The following is a 21,740-nucleotide window of genomic DNA, read 5'->3' on the forward strand; positions in this document are numbered from 1 at the left end:
TTATTGTGTATTTTGAAATGTGTTACTGGCATTAAACTCAAAATAGCCATATATTTAAAAAAACAATAGTTTCGCAATTTCAATTTCTTAACATTTAGTATGTTGTCTTTGTAGTATTTTCAATTAAATATGTGGTTCAAATGATTTGCACATCATTGCATTCTGTGTTCCAACTTCTGAAGAAGGTTTGTAAATTCTTAAACCAAAACAATTCATTTCAGTTGCCTATTTAAAAAATGTAAGTCAAATAAAGTGCTTGACTCTACATAACTCTCAACTGCCCCACACACACACACACACACATGTTCAGTTGCTTGATAACTCAAATAGCTAAGCAGCCAATCACATGGCCGCAACTCAATGCATTTAAGCATGTCGAGGTGGTCAAGACAACTTGCAGAAGTGCAAACCAAGCATCAGAACGGGGAAGAAAGGGGATTTAAGTGACTTTGAACGTGGCATCTTGTTGGTGCCAGACGGGCTGGTCTGAGTATTTCAGAAACTGCTGATCTACTGGGATTTTCACGCAGAACCATCTCTAGGGTTACAGAGAACGGTCCGAAAAAGAGAAAATATCCAGTCAGCGGCAGTTCTGTGGACGAAAATGCCTTGTTGATGTGAGAGGTCAGAGGAGAATGGGCAGAATGGCTCCAGATGATAGAAAGGCAACAGTAACACAAATAACCAACCAAAATCTCTGAGGAATGTTTCCAACACCTTGTTGAAAGTATGCCACGAAGAATTAAGGCAGTTCAAGGTGTATCTAATAAAATAGCAGGTGAGTGTAAGTGAGTACACCCCTCACAATTCTGCAAATATTCTATTATTATCTTTTCATGGGACAACACTATAGAAATGAAACTTGGATATAATAGAGTAGTCAGTGTACAGCTTGTATAGTAGTATAGATTTACTTTCCTCTGAAAATAGCACACAGCCTTTAATGTCTAAATAGCTGGCAACACAATGCCCACCATTATTATCTAGCACTGCCTTAACCCTCTTGGGCATGGAATTCACCAGAGCTGTACAGGTCGCTACTGGAATCCTCTTCCACTCTTCCGTGACATCATGGAGCTGGTGGATATTAGACACTTTGTGCTCCTCCCCCCTCCGCTTGAGGATGCCCCACAGGTGCTCAGTTGGGTTGAGATCTGGAGACATTCTTGGCCAGTCAGTCATCTTTACCTTCAGCAAGGCAGCTGTCATCTTGGAGGTGTGTTTGGGGTCGTTGTCATGTTGTAAAACTGCCATGCGGCACAGTTTCCAAAGGGAGGGAATCATGCTGTACTTCAGGATGTCACAGTAGATGTTGGAATTCATGTTTCCCTCAATGATCCGCAGCTCCAAAGTGCTGGCAGCGCTCATGCAGCTCCAGACCATGATGCTACCACCACCATACTTGACTATAGGCAAGAGACAGTTGTCTTGGTGCTCCTCATCAGGGCGCCACTACACATGCTGGACACCTTCTAAGCCAAACAAGTTTATCTTGGTCTCATCAGACCTCAGGATATGGTTCCAGTAATCCATGTTCTTGGACTGCTTGTCTTTAGAAAACTGTTTGTGGGCTTTCTTGTGCTATCGTATTATGGCTCAGTTTCAGGGCGTTAGCAATCTTCTTATAGCCTAGGTCATCTTTGTGTAGAGCAACAAATCTGTTTCCCACATCCTCAGAGAGTTCTTTGCCATGAGGTGCCATGTTGAATATCCAGTGGCCAGTATGAACGACACAATTGGGCACAATTTGGACCTGTTCAATGTGAGTTGTGCTCAATTGTGTTGCCAGCTATTTAGAAATGAATTGAGTTATTTTCAGAGGACTGTAAATTTATTCTGCTATACAAGCTGTACACTGACTACTTTAAGTTATATCCAAGTTTTATTTCTATAGTGTTATCCCATGAAAAGATAAAATAAGATATTTGCAGTAATGTAAAGGGTGTACTTGTGAGATACTCTTTGTGTGTGTGTGTATATATATATATATATGTGTGTGTGTGTGTGTGTGTGTGTATATGTATATATATATATATATATATATATATATATATATATATATATATATATGAAATGCTATAATACTTTGGTACAGGTGTAGCTGTAGCATTCAAATGCAGCGCAAGCACCTTTGCTGATTTGCTGATTCTGTTTGTCCCTGTATTGGACTGTATATTGGACTTTGGTCTTTGACCCTGCTTACTGAGAGATCTTGCTATGTGGCATAAAAAACATGTTTTTGCCTATAGAACTGGTTAAACAAATACTTGAGCCTGTCTTTCATTTTACATTGAAGTTGTTCTCATTGACCATGTGCAGTGTAGGAGGCATGAGCAGCCTACACACGCATACACACCACCACGAGCTGACCAACATTACCATATAATAGGAGGTGGGAAACTGTCATAAAAACTCCAGTTATTTTCCATTATCCACTTGAGCAAACTCTACTAATTATGTTGTACAGTGTGGAGGTTTTGATTTGTTAATAGGATTCATTAGCAGCAAATTTTTTTTTTTTTTTTTTCCATTTTTTTCATCTTGCATTCTTCTGTGCACTGCAGTAACACACAGCAGCAGCTGTAGAGCTAATAACTATTTAATTTGAACATGCTGTATGATGTTTGCCAACCTCCCATTGCTCTGGGTGTGCTGTATTGTCAGATTTGTCAACAAACAGTTATTTCCTACTTGAACTCCTGTTTGAAGGGTCTTCTGCTAATCACGTTAACATTGTTCAATTCATTTGTTCCATTGCTGCCTTTCTTCCGAGGTAACAGACCTGATTGAGCGTATGAAAGGCTTGTGAACTAACTGATGAGCTGAAATGTACTATTCCAGCATGCTCAGTCTGTGATATTGTGTTTGTTTTCTTTCCAGACTCCACTGCAGTCTCCACGCAGCACGAGTGTGTGTGTGAGGGACCGGAGTGTGTGAAGGGTGGGCGGTGTGTAGGAGAGCAGTGTTTCTCCTCCGTTACAGTGACTGGTGGGAACTTTCAGCACCACAAGGGCTGTTATTCCTCCTTACAGAGGGATGGAGCTAAATGTGGCACGCCCACTTCACCTGACAGCATCATCAGCTGCTGCGCAGGCCACCTGTGTAACGCGAACATCACTGTGGAGCCACCAGTCAGAGGTGAGGGGCCCGGGTTTATTCAGGGTTCATTGTTTGAGTGCTACAAGTTTGATATTAATGGAGATTGTGGGTCTGTTCTCTGCAATCAGTTAATTAATGTGTTTTAATTCAATCTTTGCCTGCTTTGTCATAATTGAGTAAAATGCACTAATTTGGTTGTAGCTTTGTTGCGTTATGAACATATATGTTGCTGCTGCCAGAATAAAACCTCGAATTTCCACTTTTTGGAGTTTAAGGGCCAGAATTACTTAAAAAAAGGTCTGGTTCTTATATTTAAAGTAAAGTAGGTTTTTTCATTCTCCTGTAAAGCTTTCATTTTGGAGATACGAGATTTTGTTCCGAGAGCAGCGATTTGCAATTACAGATCAGTCATCATGTGAAATCACTAATGGTTCATAGGAGCTTTTCTCTTTGGAAGTCACTTTTTAAATTTTAGACTTGCTCCTGTGGAATTTAGTTGTATACCAGTTCCAAGAAGCTTATCAAAGTCTTGTGAAAAGAGAGATTAGCTGGGTTATTTGTGCTGAATTATAGATGTGCAAAAGTAAGATTGAAGTCAGCCTGAATGAAAATGTGCACTTCTTATTAGTTCACGTCGCTTGACATATTAAGACTTTAATCTGCCTCTAAAATATCTTTTGATTATGTCACTGTCCACCGGTGGGCTGGGAAAATAAAATTAACCAATAATGTTGTCTTTTGCTTCCCACCTTGCACCATCCTACTTAGCATTCAGCAAAAATGCTTAGATAGCTTAGAAACCCTCCTGGTTCTTGTATTTACTTGGAAATATATCGCAGTACAGAAGGAAAAAGTTGGTGGCTGCAGTTCTGGGCAAAAGTATTCTAACAAAACAGGCACTGATGTAGAGCTGTGCATGTTTCTTTTTTGTGATCAACTTTTTATTGGCTGTCAACAGACATGTAACTTATATTCCTGTTCAGTGCAGACAAATACGAATAAGCACAGTCAAGATCGCAGTCCATACAAGTACAAATATAAACACTCTCACACTAGATATGAAAATAAGTATAGATGACTTTTGCAGGCATTCATCTAATCTAATGGGCTGGTACTAAATCCTTAAGAGCTGATTTAATTTTATCCCACACCAATACTGTAGCTGATTTAGCTCTATCATTGCAGTAGTTGGCTCAAGGGTGACAATGTCATAGTAGAACAGTAACCATCATTGCGATAGTCAATATTCGGATTTAACCAATTATGTGTAGACTATCATTTAATAAACAGATACAGATTTTTGTTAATATGAATTTGACTGTGGATGTTTCTGTGAAGTGATTATGTACAGAAATGTACAGATCGCCATCCGTCACAGTTGGTTTCAGGTTGAAATATAGCAACACCCATCAAATTGTGAAGATCTGCTGCTTCCTTTTACTCTTTATGTGAGTCTGAATGGGTGTGATTGGACCACCAGTTTGATTCTGCAGAGTAAGCTGCTGTGCTGATGACCAAAGTGGAGCCTGATTTCTAATATTTACTTCAGTTATATACAGTAACAATGTGGTTGCATCGTAATGCATCATAATACATAATAATAATGGCACAGCATTATTAGTACAGAGAGTGCAGAGTTCAGAGGCAGACTACAAGTTCAGAGGCAGGTATAATCTTTTTCTTCTTTGTTTTCTTGTTCAACTTCTCCTTATTATTGTTATGTCTATGTAGTCTCTGTCATTTATTTATTTGTTTTTATTTGAAGATACCAGCTGCACATTAGCATTTCATGATGAATTGACCCATAGAAATGGTCCAAAGGACTTGAATCTTGTTACATTAGATGTTTCATTCTTCTGCTAAAAAGTTACCATTTCTGAAATACAAAGTTTGTTACAATAGCGATGATGTACAATATTAGAGGAGAATACAAAGAAATCATTCTTATCAGCTTCTCTCTCTGTTTCCTCTTTCTCTCGTAACAGATGTGGAGGTGAAGCAGCCTCCTAAGGAGCACGAGTGCGTGTGCGAGGGCCGTTCGTGTGCGAGTGGTGAGCGGTGTATGGGGCAGCAGTGTTTTTCGTCTCTGACGCTGAGTGATGGGGTGCTGCTGTATCAGAAGGGCTGTTTCACTGTGTATGAGCAGGGCCGCATGACTTGCAAAACCCCACCCTCACCTGACCAGATCGTGGAGTGCTGCCAGGCTCACCTGTGCAACATGAACCTCAGCGTGGCTCTACCTGTGCGAGGTAACACATACACATACACTAATATTTACATGCAAATTCACATGTGCTCCATCTATGCAAGTAAAGATGCAAGTCCATATAATTTGTGGTAATGGATATTTGTTTTTTTCGCTTACAGCAAAATATGGGAAAGGTACACTTCAAAAAAAAAAAAAAAACCTCCAAAAATTGAGTATTTCATATTCAGTATATTGTCACTGCTTAAATGAAACTTCACATCCATTTTTAACAAAAAATATAATTTACTTATTTTTCTGTATGAACATGGCTCCTGCCTTTCATCTTGTGCATGTATTAAGGTTATAAAATGTCTGGACGGATCTAATTTTTTTACAATTAGAGATATTAAATTCTAAGATTATGGCTGAAGACTGGCTCAAGGAGTCTTGATATATATTAAACTTAAGACAGTGGTCTTGTGGCTAACAGCTATGATGAAGAACTAAATAGAAAGTCGAACACTGTGCAAAGAAAAGAAAAAGCAGTTAGTGTACTAGATACATAAACTAAGAAGAGAGCTAGTGACTACCACATGTTGTACATTTATCTCAGAGCTTATACCCATATTTGAGATTTAGCCAACCTATTTGAATGCAGTAGGTAGTTCATAGTAAGTTGATAGATGCCATATTTGAGTTTGTGTAGATTGTTTTTTGATTTAAATAATATCATTTTTTGTTGAGGTCTGAAAAGCACACTGTCAGAAAAAGTACAGGTACTACACAGGTACAGTTGAGTCTATGAAGTTATAAACAATGTAAATATACATGTAAAGGAACAAGCCTGCCCTTAATGTCAGATTGTGTACCTTAAATGAGATTTGAATGTGCACTACATTCACATTCCCATAATATTACTGGTTTTAAATTGAAAAGCAAATAAAATACTACAGAATATGTGGTAAATATGTTCCTTAACTGAAGATACTGAAGACTTATCCTTGAGGGAAACCGCCCCATTGACAGTTTAGCACCTCTTTCTGAGACTGAGAGAGTTCTGGTACTAAAAAGCTCTGAAGTGAATTTGAAAGTTGTGCTGCAACACAGTTTTTGATGAATGGATCAATAAAAATGGTCCAGAATAACAAGTTAAGAACAGATTTTTCTTCCCCTAAAGTTGCCATTTGTCCCTACAAATGTTTAGATGTTTAGAGTGTTGAAAATTTAAAACATTAAAAAAAATTCTTCTAATTTCTAATATGATAAACTGATTTATAATATGCTGGATGAGTTATTATTGAATAAAGTGATGATGAATGTTATGAATATGATGGGTGATTCCAAACTTTTGAACGCACTGCTGTCCAAGCATATCTGAAGGAACACACTGTCTCTCCCTGCACACTCAAACACACGCTGCTCTTTTTATTAGCCGCACTCTGACCGTGGACAATGCCCGCAAAGCCTGAAGCCCTTTTGTCAGCGTGTGAAGGCTTGGCATCCGCACAGTGCAGCAGGAGTAGTGCAGCAGGTGCTGCGTGTGTGTCTGTGTGAAGCCTGTATAAAGCCAAGCTCTGAACGCCCTTCACCTCTCCTTTCACTCCTCTGACACTCTGCTGTCATCTGTAAGCCCCATTGTGGGGTGATATCCCAGAATTCCTCTCTTCTCCAATCAGAGGCGTCTGTTGGGGTCAGTTCGGCCACCATTGGGAAGCGTATTTCTGTGTGCTTGGCGCAGCAGGGCATGAAATTGTCTGCCAATATCTCTCGCTGGCCCTTCGATTGCCGTCTTTTCAGACTTGCGCGTGGTTCAGCTGCACCCACCACACGATGAAAAGAGGAAGGAGTCCCACTGAGAAAGGAAACGCACAGACGCCCGTGTTTCTGTTCTGTCACGCTTCTCTTCCTTCGCTGTCCCGTCGGACAGACGACCATGCAGCAGAGCATTCTGGGAGCAGTAAAGAGGGCGGGTCAGGATGCCTACCTGCTGTGACCACAGGGTCCACAATGACAATAGACAATTGCTGTGAAATTTTTATCCTGCTATTCATAAATATCACTGCTCTCTGGATTTTATCTGTAATTTCTGTTTTAAACATAATTTGAAAACACTAGTTGCATTTTACATTGTAACAGAAATTTATCATGAATGGACTAAAAGAAATTAAAATTTTGAAAAATCTTTGGGAGAGAAATCTCATTACAGTAACTTAACATTCAGAGTATTGTCTTACATTCAAAGGTTTTTTCCTGCTCCTGTAACATTGATGTTTTAGAGATGCAAAGTTCTTGCACTGACAATATATTACTGCTCAAAAGTTTCAGTTTGTTATTATATTCAATAAGAACTTATGTAGTATAGACTGAAACAAACCACACAAAGTGTATTTGGCTTTATTCAGGAGTATTTTGGCAGTAAAAATTATTAAGTGAAAAATAATGTGTAGCAATACATTTCTGGTTAAGCTGTGAAATGATGCACCTATTTGCTCAAATTTAACCATAAACAAATATTCTTCCATTTAAAAAGCAGTGCAGCTTTGTTATAGCTATATGAGTGGGCAAAACAAGCTCCATCAAAATGTATTTATTGCTGAACTATGTATGCTAAAATGTATTCCTCAAAGTATACATAAAAGTACCTGTAGTTTCAGAAACACCCACATACGACAGTGTCTCCAACACCTCTGTGATTGTAGGCTTTCATTCTTGTCCACATTCATACAGCCCTTGCACTCTTATTACACTGGAGGGTCTTGAGTGGGGGAACTGTAGTTTTCCACTTTGCTGATGCTTTTGTTAGTTTGCTGCTTATTGATAAATCCATAAGTTTCCCATACTCACTTTCCAGCGTATTGCTTAAAATCTGTATTTGAACATGAGGACTACAGTTTCTATATATAACACATTCTGTTATAGCACTACACAGCATGCAAGCAGCTTGACTTCAGTCTGGTCTATGACTGGTGGTTAAAATGGCCAAAGTAGGTAAATGTGTTGATGGTGTTAAACGAAAAAATTGAGGTGTTAATGTGTTAATAATGAGTAAACTTCAGCCGTTCAACCTTCAACTGACAGCCCTAATTTAAAGTCATTTCTTATCAAGCTAGCTACCTCAAGAGCTAATCATCCTTTTGAAATATGAGGCATTCATTGTATTGTAACATTTGCAATGTTACAAAGATTACAGGTTTTTACAAATGATTTGAAATCTTTGCATTTGTGGAGTGCTAGAGTCATAGTAGAGTTGTTTTATACATTTATCTTCAAAAAAAGCTATTGGTTTTTTTAGTAATTGCAAACCTGAATGGCAACGATCATGCATCTTTATTAGGCCAGAGAATTTCAGTCAAGTCCTGGCAGACTCCCATTAGTCCACCTTTTTTACTTTTTGCTTACTCTTAGAGTCCCTAAAGCTGAGTTGTGAAATAAGATTACCTTGATTGAAGTTGAGAACCCCTGACAAATGTACTGTTGCTTTTCTTGGATATTAACTCCTTTCACATCCTTATTACTCTTTTTTTTTTTTTATTGAATTTTCAGTTTTGCACAGAAAGAAAATAAGCTAAAAACAGAGCTCATGATCAGCCTTCGCTCTACCCCCTCTATTCAGAGTAAATGTCATGTCTCACTACATAATTATACTTAACATTCCTGTGAGCAAAATTCCTGCTGCTAGACAAAATATGCGTCATACAAACCTTTTGTTTTCAAAAGCACCGAGATGTGTTCTGTTTTGTAAAATGACCATGAAAACTGATTTTCTTAGAGGACCTGGGGGGGGAAAGAGATTTTACACAGGCTTTCAAGTCTATGTGAGACTTTCCTGACGAGCTGGTGTCTTTGATGATGAGCTTTTGTGATCTCTTCAGAAAAACAGGTTTTGTTGCAGTTTTTTGTTTCAGCTTTTTGACCTTTGAGGCTGAGATGGTCTCTGTCACACTTGTTAGAAAGAGGAGGGGAAAAGTGGATTTATCAGATCTGTTCAGACATGAAAAAGTGCTTTCTAGTCTTAACTCTTTCTTCTTGTGGAGAGATGAAAAGGAACTACGTGAGAGGAATTATTATGCTGTCTCAAATTGTAGGCTTGTAGTGGTGTGTGCCTGTCTCTGTATACATGTTTTCATGCATACAACTGTGCGTGAGTGTATGTGTGTATAATTTAACATGGACTTGGCTGGACTCCTGAATTCCTCCCTGCGTGCTGTATGAAAATAGGAGTGTTGAATGCGACTGAACAGAAAATGGCGTCTTTGTCTGGAGCACAGCCCTCACTCCTGCAGTCTCGCACGGGAATGTGTGGGTGGTTCTGCTGTGTGAAGCTGCTGGTTGTGGGTTGTTCTTCAGGCCCGCCCTGAGCCCTTACTCAGCCAACCCATTTAACCCACACTGAGTCTTCGCTCAGCCTACTTGTTGGCCTACGTTCAGCCTACCTTTAGCCTGTGCTCAACTCACTCTGTGCCCACTCTCAACCTACCCTGAGCCTTCGCTCAGCCTGCTCCTAGCCCATACTCAGCCTACCATTTGCCTACCTTTTAGCCTCTTCTCAAGCCCTAATTAATACATCCACTTGGTAGCAATCCTATACATAAACCTGAAACTGAAAGGCAACTTTAAAGAAAGAAAAAAAAAACATAATTTGCTGTAATGTAAATGTAAACCCTTGAAATCACTGGTTAAATGTTAATCAGTTGCATAGATGATGTGTGATCATTGGCTCAAATAACAAAAGTTAGCTCATTAGGTTGTTCCAACAAATGCGTGTACTCATTTCTCCAAGGTAGAGGCTTTTTCCTGTTTATGCATTTGTTCTTTGTATTGGAAGTAATTAATAACATCTATGATTTTAGAGCTTTACAAGCTATCCCATCGATATATTAGTGAACTGTGTCCTCCTCTGATAACATCTCTGCACATCCTGAGCCCTTACCCTTGGCAAAACTGTAGACCATGGCCACCAGACCCTGAGTCCTCGTTCAACTAACCCTTTGGTCTGATTTCTCACTCACCCCTCCCTTAGCCCAGCGTTTCTTAGCCAAAGTCATGCCGGCTCAAAATCATACATGTTATAGTGCTTTTCTTGCTTTAACACACCCACTTTATCTCAATAATGGGCTGCTAATGAGCTGGTTAGTTGGATCAGATGTGTTGGGAGCAAGGAAAACACTTAGAAATGCAGCACAGGGTTGAGAAACACTGCGTTAGTCCACATTCAGTCCTTCACTCATCCAGCCCTTAGCCCACATTCAGCCTACTCTGAATCCTCACTCAGCCAACCCTTAGCCCACATTCTGCCCATCCTGAATCCTCACTCACAAAACCGTTAGCCCGCATGTAGCCCATTCTGAATCCTCACTCAGCCAGCCCTTAGCCCACATTCTGCCTATCCCGAATCCTCACCCACAAAACGGTTAGGCTGCATTCAGCCCACTATGAATTCTTACTCACCCAACCTGTAGCCCACATTCAGCCTGTCTTCAGCCTGTGCTCAGTCTGTGCTCAACTCACCCTGAACCTTGATTCAGCCTACCCTTAACCCATGTTCAGCCCACTCTAAGCCTTTATTGGGTTCTCTCTTCAAGCTTGCAGACAGCACACACTCATCCTTCACTAAACTCTTGTGTAGCCCCACTATGAGCCTCCCTTGACCCTCCATTCTGCCTGTGATTAGCCCCGTTAGCCTACTGCCTGCTGGTAGACATCCTGTGGCCAGCAGTATGTTTTTTCCCACTGTGTAGGAGGTTCTGAGCTAGATGAGGATATGAATGTGCTTGTGTGCATGTTGCATTGGTAGCTGCTCTCTGTGTGGTCCAGGCAGGGTTTGGCTGCAGGGAGACAGAGTGTGGGCTTCAGCATACCTAATTATCATTGCCTCTCCCAGCAAAGGCCACAGTTTTAACTGCAGCTTCTTTTGTTTTGTGTGAATCTTTTGTGCATGTAACCTCAGGCAACAGAGCACACCTGGGTAGACGTCTCCGACACTCTGCTGTGTGTTCAAAAATGAAAGAAAAGGTTGAATTAATAACTACATATTGCAGTTGTCAGAGCAGTTTTTAACAGAATTTGAAAATGCTAAATGCCCTTTATAATGTGGTAGAATTTAAGAATGAATAGAATAATAGGAATGATCGAGAACTACTTGGAAGGAAATATTTTTACATTCACTTCAATTATAAGTTAAGAAAGTTTTTTCATACTATTTAGATATACAAGGTTTTATTCCAGCAGTGACAATGTCTTCTCTTTTTCTCCTAAATGAATCTGTAATATAGTAAATACTGCTGTACTTATCAGTTTCTTTCTTTCTCTCTCAGTGGTGGAGGGCCCTGACTACAGCGTAACAACATTGGCCATTGTGATTGTGGCTCCAGTGATTGTGCTTATCTTCCTCTCTGCTGCGGCCATCTTGGTGTTCCGTCGGATCCACCATAACCAGATGGAGCGGCTGACTGCTCGAGATGCAGAGTATGGCACCATCGACGGGCTCATTGCGTCCAACGTTGGAGAAAGCACACTTGCGGTGAGACTCTGATGCATTATACTTGATTGTGCAAAAGTGCTTGGCCCCCTTAATTGCTGCTGGCTGTTGTGGTTTCTTTGGATTTCCTAGAAAGACGGCGCTCTTGAGAAACCCGCATTTTAATTAGCATAATACATCTTGCTTCAAAGCAGTACATTCAATATGCAAGAGATTTTTATCTGTTCCTTTTCCCCCCCCTTAGCCTCTTAGTCCAAGAAATCATACATGCTTTTTCAATCTTTAAAGCATTTAAGTGTTATTTTTTATGATTAGAGCATTCCATTTTTAGCAATGGCTGATCGTGTTGGCCTGTTAGAAAGATCATGTGAAAACCCTGTCTCCTTTTCCTAAAGTTTGTGAGTGAAGTTAAATTCTCTCTCCCTCTCCTGAATATTTAAACCCTTACTAAGACGTCTTCCTGTGTCCCTCACTGAATGCAGCTCATTCTAGTGATGGACTCCTGGGCTCTTGGTGTTTGTTTGGCGAAGTCAATGCGGTTTTCCCCCCTCCACCTTCGAAAAACCTCCCACAAATCCCTACTCTCTCGTTCATTAATCCCCCTCAGGCGAGTGGGCTGGGCCGTTTAGCGGACTCCCTCAGCGCTCTCCTACAGCAATGTGGGGCGTGTTTGCTGAGTTGCTGATACTGGATCTTTTTCAAGCCGTTTTCAAAGAGCTCTGTGGAGCGCTCAGCAACCGGGGCCAAAATATGTGGCGGACGAATGTTTGCCTGAGTATAATTAAAAAGTTCTTTCCAGTGCTGGGGGAGTAAGAGGGCTAGAGATGTTATTAAGACCAGTTCAGGCAGCTGAAGAGGCTCTCTGAGGAACACGTGCAGTGTTTCTTGGTTACCCTGGGCGTGTTGTGGGCTCTGACTGTGATTTCACAAAAAAATCACGCAGCATGCAGCTACAGATTGCTATTTAAAGCTGTTGCTATTTGCATTTGTGCCTTCATGCTCGCATTCCTCTCCTCTCCCTACTACATCCCCAAATTGTCTTCATGAGGCAAACATGTGTTGATGTGTGGTTGCTGGTTTTTGGTTTCCACACCCCCCCCCCCTTCTCAAAGTTTTTAATGGTGTACATTTTGATAGCAGGACAGGATCTCTGTGGTTGCTCAATGTCTCCATCTGGTAGTTGGTCAGAGTATTGCAGCACGAAGCTGAGCCGGCGTGAATTAGACGCTCTGGGTTTAATCTGTGTCTGGTATGGGGATTAGGAATGGGATAGGGGCTAGCATGGGTAAATATTCGAAGTGTGGAAAATCAGATTGGGCCCTGCTTTGGAAATGAAATGTTTTTGTTTTGTTTCGTTTCTTTGTTGAATTTCTGGTTGAATACGTTTTGTCTTGAAGGAACACTGCATAGTTTTTCAACCTAAACTCTGATACCTGCCCATGGACTAAGTGTGTTTTAGGTTATGTTTTTCTGGTTGCTTTAATGGGTAAAATTACATTGTGTTTTTTTTTTTCTGCACAATTTAGTCATTCAGTATAATTAATGTAAGCACACTAATTTTATTTACTAAACACCTAGTGAGCCAACATGTGTTCCAAATCTTTAATTCCGAATGTAATTTTACTAAATGGTAAAAGTTGGTAAAAAAATAAAATCTTTGGGACCATTTTGCATTACAACACCTGTATGTACCTCTCCACCATAACTGGGTTTTAAAAATGCGTTTAGACCAAAACCTTAAATCAAAAATTTAATAAAACCGTGTCTCAGACATCAGGCGGTGTATTCATAACCAATTTGTATCATAACTTTCTGTGAGGGAGCTTTTAGAGGCTTTGAACACTGTCGCCACTGCTATGAACAGTTCTGACTCAATAAGTTTCTCTAGAGTGGAACATTTCAAATTAAACCACACTGAATGACTTCATTTAATCAAGCAGAAATTTTGAAACATTTCTTTTATTACGAAGTAAAACGTCAAAATTATTGTCTATGGTAACAGACTGTACATTTCAGATACAGTAATAAACAGAAATTAGGTTGAAAAACAAGTGAATGTTTATTTAAATTATACAGAAGTCAAATTTGTTTATGAAAGTCACAGAAAAGTCTGATACACTAAATAAAATTCAGAAATATTACAGTATTGTTAAATATGCCATTATCAATAAAGGTGCCAAAAAGGGCTCTGTGGAGTGATGCTATTGGAGAACCACTTATGGTTCTCTAAATGTCTAAAGTTCTCTAAAGAACCATTTTCACTGATGACGTGTAGATCCTTTTTTGAAGTTAAAGAACCTCGACTTGATGTAGATGTTTTGCACTTATTAAATGTTTGTGTTTTAAAAGACCAATGACTGTGTAGCATTTTTTAAATGTGTAGGCACTAAGCGCAGTAAATCACAGCTGATTTTTTATTTTATTTTTTTTGTGTTTGGGTTATTGTCCTGTTTGGCTACACTGTGATTAAAATGGTGATCACACTCCTTTACCAGTGTCCTGAACTGGTTGCCTTATCCCAGAGCCTTGTGAAATAAAAGGACGGTTCCTGATCATGCAGCTCGGTTTAGACGCGATTCAAACCACCAACTTGTCACATTACATTGATGATAATGGACATAATTCTGTGTGATAGTTTACAAAACATGAGAAATATCTTTACTGAGGGTACAGTAGCCTCCACTTACGCTTTCTCAGGGTCTCTCAGTCTAGTTCATCTTCTCATACAAACAGAATTAAGAGTCCCATCTGACTAGTGTGCTGTTCCACAGATAGACCACCAGAGGGCCCACTTTTACATGCTTCTGTCTTTCACAAGAGCCCTTGCTCACTGTTTTGTCTCTCCGTCTCTCTTGCTGTCCATTTTTTTCCTCTCTCATTTTGTCTTACTCTCTTCTTCTCTTTTTGTCCCCTTTTAATCTCATACTTTTTCTCTTTTGCTCTTTTTATCTTTCTCCCTCACTCTGTCTTTCCCTCTTCATCTCTTTCTCTTTTAGTTTTTTCTCCCTATGTCACTCTTTTCTTTCTTGCTATCCTTTTTCTCTATCTCTCAGTATACATCAAAGAATCTGCAGAGGCTTCTCTTATGAAATTTGTTAGCTGTTCTGTTAACATATGTAGTTTTTCCCTCTTTCTCGCTGTCCCTTTTTCTCCTCTCTTTCTGTCTTCTTCTTTCTCTCTGACCGCTTTTCTCCTCTTGTTCTGTCTCTGTTTGTTTTTCTCTTTGTTTTTCTGTTTTTCTCTCTCTCTCTCTCTCTCTCTCTCTCTCTCTCTCTCTCTCTCTCTCTCTCTCTCGCTCTCGCTCTCTTAGTTTGTCTCTTTAATTCTTGTTCTCTTTCTTGTTGTTTTTCTCTTTTTCTTTTTCTCTTTTTTCCTGTTGTTGTCCTTCTCACTGTCTCTCATTTTCTCTCTCTCTCTGTCTCTCTGTTTCCCTCCCTTTCTTGTTGCATACATCAAAGACAGTGTTGTTGGAATCTACAAACATTTCTCTTATAAACTTTATGAGATGTTCTGTTGATTTATCTTTTTATCCCCTCCATCTCTCTCTCTCTCTCTCTCTCTCTCTCTCTCTCTCTCTCTCTCTCTCTCTCTCTTTCTCTCTTTCTCCAGGATCTGTTGGACCACTCCTGCACGTCAGGCAGCGGTTCAGGACTGCCTTTCTTGGTACAGCGGACAGTTGCCAGACAGATCACTTTGAACGAGTGTGTGGGTGTGTATCTAATCCTTCCCCTCATCTTCTTAGAATCCCCCCACATCCCCCTACATGTACGCTTGGCTGTGTGGGTGTGTGTGCTTTTATGGGAGAGAGCCTGTTTATTGAGGATGAGCACATCTGTTGTTTGGCTTCTTGAGAGATTCTCTCTGTGCTGTTCGTGATTTGGTTTCCACCATCCCTCATAAGATTTAGACACATTTTAACACTAAAGCATCTAAATATGCCCTTTTTGGTGTGTGTCTGTGTGTGTGTGTGTGAGCGAGAGAGAGTGTGCGAGCGAGAAGGAGGGGATGTGTGGGTGTATGAGTGTCTCGGTACTGATCAGATGGATGTATCTAATCCAGCGCGTCTATTTGATCCTCAGAGGCAGTAAATATCAAAGCACTTCATGAAGTTTCAAGAGCAGCTGTCTTGTCTTGATGTTAATCTGTAACAGTGTTTCTACCTGCCTTCTTTAACACCACTGGCATGCTTAATTTAACAGGTAAAGACCTGTCAGCAGAAAAAAAAAAATCACCAACACGTCTCAAGAATTAAAACGGCATTCCCTAAAATATTCTGCCTAAAATGTGGCTAAATAGCTTCAGAGGCACTTGCTTTAATGCGGATTGTGGCTCTGCGTGAAATTGCAAGTTTCATTTCTGCATCTCATCATTATTTGTCTAGTTCTGCTCATTTTTCTCAAAATTTCATCAAAATTTCTGCATCATTAAGTCATTAAAATGTGAACGGTCACTCGGTGATTTGATGTGAAATGCTCCATACTAGATGGCCATGCCAAGTCAGTACTGTTATTGTTCAATTTTTATAGTAACCAGATGTCCCAAGCTTTTGTGTGTTAAAGTTTCCTTACATCATTTTTTATATGAAATGATTACATATTCTGTGCCTAATGTCTGAGACATTTAACAGTGCTTTTGAGATTTTTTTGGCCTGGTTCTAATTGGTAAGTTTTTCTACAGCCAACCATTTCACATCCAACTACTCTGGATGGCAGAAAAACCTGTGGAATTGCACTTTAAGAGAGGCTCAATATATTGAGAAACACCAGCTAATAAGATTTCAGCAGCCTCTTGATAGAATAGTCATAGACTATTCAATTCAAGTCCATTGAAAACATTTGGCACGTTATGAAATGAAAAATTTGGCAAAGGAGACCCTGAACTGTTGAGCAGCTAAAATCCTGTATCAAGCAAGAATGAGGAAACATTACACTTTTGAAACTACAGCAACTGGTTTCTTATTTTCCAAACACTTAAAGAGCTTACTGGTGAACATGCCCCGGTCCCAACTTTCTAAAAATGTGTTTCTGGCATCAAATTCAAAATGGACATATATTTTTCAAACAACAATTACAGTTCTCACATTCAACATTCAATATGTTGTCTTTGTACTACTTTCAATTAAATATAGAGTTTAAATCATTTGCATATCATTGCATTCTGGTTTTATTTATGTTTTTACAGCTTCCTAAACCTTTTGGTTATATATGTTTATTATTCTTTTGGAAAATCTTTCTTTTTTTTTTCTCCCGGTGTTCTTCAACAAACTATTCCAGATTTTATAAAAATTTTATAAAATATGGCTCTAGCAAGGCTGTTCTGCGTCATAATTGTAAGAAGCCCATGTCTATAATTACAGTGTGGCTACACATGTATCACTAGATACACCAATCAGGCATAACATTATGACGACCCCCTTGTTTCTATGCTCATTGTTCATTTTATCAGCTCTACTTATTGTATAGCTGCACTTTGTAGTTCTATAATTACAGACTGTAGTCCATCTGTTTCTCTGCATACTTTTACTCTGTTCTTCAGGGGTCAGGACCCCCATGGACCCTCACTTAGCAGGTCCTATTTGGGTGGTGGATCATTCTCAGCACTGCAGTAACACTGATGTGGTGGTGGTGGTGTGTTGGTGTATATACACTGCTCAAAAAAATAAAGGGAACGCTTAAACAACACAATATAACTCCACATAAATCAAACTTCTGTGAAATCAAACTGTCCACTTAGGAAGCAACACAGATTGACAATCAATTTCACAGCTGCTGTGCAAATGGAATAGACAACAGGTGGAAATCACTGGCAATTAGCAAGACACACTCAATAAAGGAGTGGTTCTGCAGGTGGGGACCACAGACCACTTCTCAGTACCTTTCTGCTTTCTGGCTGATGTTTTGGTCTCTTTTGAATGTTGGTGGTGCTTTCACACTCGTGGTAGCATGAGACGGACTCTACAACCCACACAAGTGGCTCAGGTAGTGCAGTTCATCCAGGATGGCACATCAATGCGAGCTGTGTCAAGAAGGTTTGCTGTGTCTGTCAGCATAGTGTCCAGAGGCTGGAGGCGCTACCAGGAGACAGGCCAGTACACCAGGAGACGTGGAGGAGGCCGTAGGAGGGCAACAACCCAGCAGCAGGACCGCTACCTCCACCTTTGTGCAAGGAGGAACAGGAGGAGCACTGCCAGAGCCCTGCAAAATGACCTCCAGCAGGCCACAAATGTGCATGTGTCTGCACAAATGGTTAGAAACCGACTCCATGAGGATGGTATGAGGGCCCGACGTCCACAGATGGGGGTTGTGCTCACAGTCCAACACCATGCAGGACGCTTGGCATTTGCCAGAGAACACCAGGTTTGTCAAATTCGCCACTGGCGCCCTGTGCTCTTCACAGATGAAAGCAGGTTCACACTGAGCACATGTGACAGACGTGACAGAGTCTGGAGATGCCGTGGAGAGCGATCTGCTGCCTGCAACATCATTCAGCATGACCGGTTTGGCAGTGGGTCAGTAATGGTGTGGGGTGGCATTTCTTTGGAGGGCTGCACAGCCCTCCATGTGCTCGCCAGAGGTAGCCTGACTGCCATTAGGTACCGAGATGAGATCCTCAGACCCCTTGTGAGACCATATGCTGGTGCGGTTGGCCCAGGGTTCCTCCTAATGCAGGACAATGCTAGACCTCATGTGGCTGGAGTGTGTCAGCAGTTCCTGCAAGATGAAGGCATTGAAGCTATGGACTGGCCCGCCCGTTCCCCAGACCTGAATCCGATTGAGCACATCTGGGACATCATCTCTTGCTCCATCCACCAACGCCACGTTGCACCACAGACTGTCCAGGAGTCGGCGGATGCTTTAGTCCAGGTCTGGGAGGAGATCCCTCAGGAGACCATCCACCACCTCATCAGAAGCATGCCCAGGTGTTGTAGGGAGGTCATACAGGCACGTGGAGGCCACACACAATACTGAGCCTCATTTTGACTTGTTTTAAGGACATCACATCAAAGTTGGATCAGCCTATCGTGTGTTTTTCCACTTTAATTTTGTGTGTGACTCCAAATCCAGGCCTCCATTGGTTAATAAATTTGATTTCCATTGATGATTTTTGTGTGATTTTGTTGTCAGCACATTCAGCTTTGTACAGAACAAAGTATTCAATGAGAATATTTCATTCATTCAAATCTAGGATGTGTTATTTGACTGTTCCCTTTATTTTTTTGAGCAGTATATATGACTAGATATATATCACAGTCTGTTTCCTGACTGAAAATGGGCAGCCATAAAAGACATATTGAAACACCCAAGCACAGTAAAAATATATTTCCTGGTTCCAAATGAGCTTTAGTTTTACAGACTCACAGTAGTTGCTGAGCAACAAAACAGTGATCAGGCTTTCCCCTTCAGCTAAGTTGTAACACGTCTTACAATTGTAATCAGCAGTATGCCGAACTGAACTTGTGTGAAATGATGCGGAAAGGGCAAATCCTGGAAACAAGCTCACAGGCAGTAGTAGACTGAAATGACATTATATGACATCCTGTAATAAAACATGAGTGACTTATAGTCCACTTTGTTTTGCACTCAGTATGACTTCTGTGATAAAACGTGTATTGAAATTCCATGCATCACAAAGCCAACATTTGAGCCAATATGCGGAAAAAAAGAAACCCTTCATAAAAGTTTACTGCAGATCTTCTAAAAGGTTTACCACAGGACCTGAACTGTCCATGTTCTAGTTTTTGAAGAGGTCTGTAGATCCAGGAATAGGAGAAACAACAGCAGAGCTGCCTCAAGGCCATTGAAACGTGTTGCTAGCATCAAATTCAAAATGGGCATATAGTTTTCAAAAGACAATTACATTTCTGAGTTTTGATATTTGACATGTTGTCTTTGTACCGAGTTTGCTCTCAGAGAGCTCCATAAAAGGATGTTTAGAGGATTCTGTCATTTAGCATTAAGGTTGTTCTTGTTTTAGTCACTGCCTGAGAGTCTTTGAGGTTGCAGTATTACAATACATGCTTTCCTGTTTTCGGCTGCCTGTCCTGATTCCTGTTTTGGGCTCTCTCAGGGAAAGGGCGCTATGGAGAGGTGTGGAGAGGTCAGTGGCAGGGGGAGAACGTGGCTGTGAAAATCTTCTCATCCCGAGACGAGAAGTCTTGGTTCCGAGAGACGGAGATCTACAACACAGTGCTGCTGAGGCACGAGAACATTCTGGGTAAGCACACCTGCTCACTTCAGTTACTGGTGCCACCACTGCCACTACCAAATGTTTGGAATCAACATACAGTTGTATGCAAAAGTTTGGGCACCCCGGTCAGTTTACATGGTTTATTGATTTTCTAAGTGAAAATCATTTTACACACATCCTCCACAGAGAACACACTTCTGCATGTTTTAATCCACAGTTACTGTTAATTTGCTGAGTTTAACATGTTGGAACAAAAAATAAAGCATTAATGGTGGCCTGTGCAAAAGTCATGGCACAGGAAAAACATTGTGCACTTCAAATACTGATTAGGAAACAAGCTTTAAAAAATTAGGACACACAGCATCATACATGTTCATAGATTATTATTGTGTATAAAACAAAAAATTGGTAATATGACATTGTTTGGTAGTGTGCATGAATAAAGTAAAGTCATGGCATTTAGTAAAGATAGTAACAGATTCATAGAAAAATAATTAATTAAAAGATGGATTTTTCCACTCTGTCTTAGTCTGACTCTTACTTTTCTGTGGCTTTCTATCTTCCAGGCTTCATCGCATCAGACATGACCTCTCGTAACTCCAGCACTCAGCTGTGGTTGATCACACACTACCATGAGATGGGCTCCCTGTACGATTACCTGCAGCTGAGCACACTGGATGCCCCGTCTTGCCTGCGGATGGCGCTGTCCATCGCCAGCGGCCTGGCCCACCTGCATGTGGAGATTTTCGGCACACAGGGGAAACCAGCCATCGCCCATAGAGACCTGAAGAGCAAGAACATCCTGGTCAATAAGAACGGCCAGTGCTGCATTGCTGATCTTGGTAAGGACATGCCTGAGGCTGGAGCAACTACAAATTAGCAGTTTACAAACTACTAAGAGACAGAGAGTTCTTCAAAACTTTAAAGGAAGAGGTCTGGAAAGTGTTTACCACAGTGATAGAACTGATTAAAGCCTAAAGAATCACCTTAAGCATCTGTTTATGTTTATGTTGCTTGCATGCAGAAGGGTAGGAAGTCCTCCTGCCTTATGTTTTAAAAAAGCATAATTACATTTCTTTTGTAAGATTAGTGTATTTAATTATTTTATTTATAGTATTACAGTCAGCTCCATAAGCATTGGCACCCTTGGTAAAGATGAGTTATATAAAAAAAAGTTGTGAAAGATAGATGTGGTTAAGTAAGCCAGGCTCATGCTGTGAAAATATGAGAGAAATCTAACCGTAGGTTTAGTCAAAGGTTACAAAAATGCTTTCATATTGTGTTAGAATTATTGGCACCCCATTCCCTCTGCCAGCATAACTGCAACAGCAGTGGGTTTTAATTACTGTTATTACTGTTAGTAGTGATGTTGTTGAATTTTCCTTCATGACTTCTTACCCCAATCTTTAGAGTAGTTTCTGCACATAAACGTTATATTAAATGAATCGTCAGAAAAAATCATCAGAAGAAAATGTATAAGACAGCATGGGTGCTGTGGGTGGGCACAGTTGCCAGTGCAGCATTGCTGACCAAGGCAAAACTAAAGTGTGCCTTGACAAGCTGGGCTTTTAAAGAGCGTCAGTGAAGAGCATATGGTGTTTGAGGGGATAAATGCTGGTCAGTTGAGCAGATGAAAGGTCTGGCTGCGGCAGCAGCTCTAACTCAGAGTTTCTAGCAGCAGATCCTGGCCTTGCTTGACATGTTGAGTATTTGGCTATTAATGCAGTCACAGGAACTCCCAGGTAATGTTGTTACACTGCAGTATCACAACGGCCTAATGGTAATCAG

General features: G+C 40.5%; 1 protein-coding gene across 8 annotated transcripts in view; it reads left to right on the forward strand.

The window, feature by feature from the left end:
• Nucleotides 1–21,740, forward strand: part of LOC108423895 (activin receptor type-1) — a 59,716-nt gene that overhangs the window by 31,004 nt on the left and 6,972 nt on the right. For all 8 annotated transcript variants that reach the window (XM_017691519.2, XM_017691523.2, XM_017691520.2 and 5 more), the window contains 6 exons: nt 2,881–3,138; nt 5,085–5,348; nt 11,602–11,807; nt 15,375–15,474; nt 19,833–19,979; nt 20,519–20,794. In XM_017691519.2, the coding sequence (XP_017547008.1) occupies nt 2,881–3,138; nt 5,085–5,348; nt 11,602–11,807; nt 15,375–15,474; nt 19,833–19,979; nt 20,519–20,794 (1,251 nt within the window). The remainder of the gene's footprint in view (nt 1–2,880; nt 3,139–5,084; nt 5,349–11,601; nt 11,808–15,374; nt 15,475–19,832; nt 19,980–20,518; nt 20,795–21,740) is intronic.

The sequence above is a fragment of the Pygocentrus nattereri genome, chromosome 6 (genome assembly GCF_015220715.1).
Source record: "Pygocentrus nattereri isolate fPygNat1 chromosome 6, fPygNat1.pri, whole genome shotgun sequence".
Classification (NCBI taxonomy): Eukaryota; Metazoa; Chordata; class Actinopteri; order Characiformes; family Serrasalmidae; genus Pygocentrus; species Pygocentrus nattereri.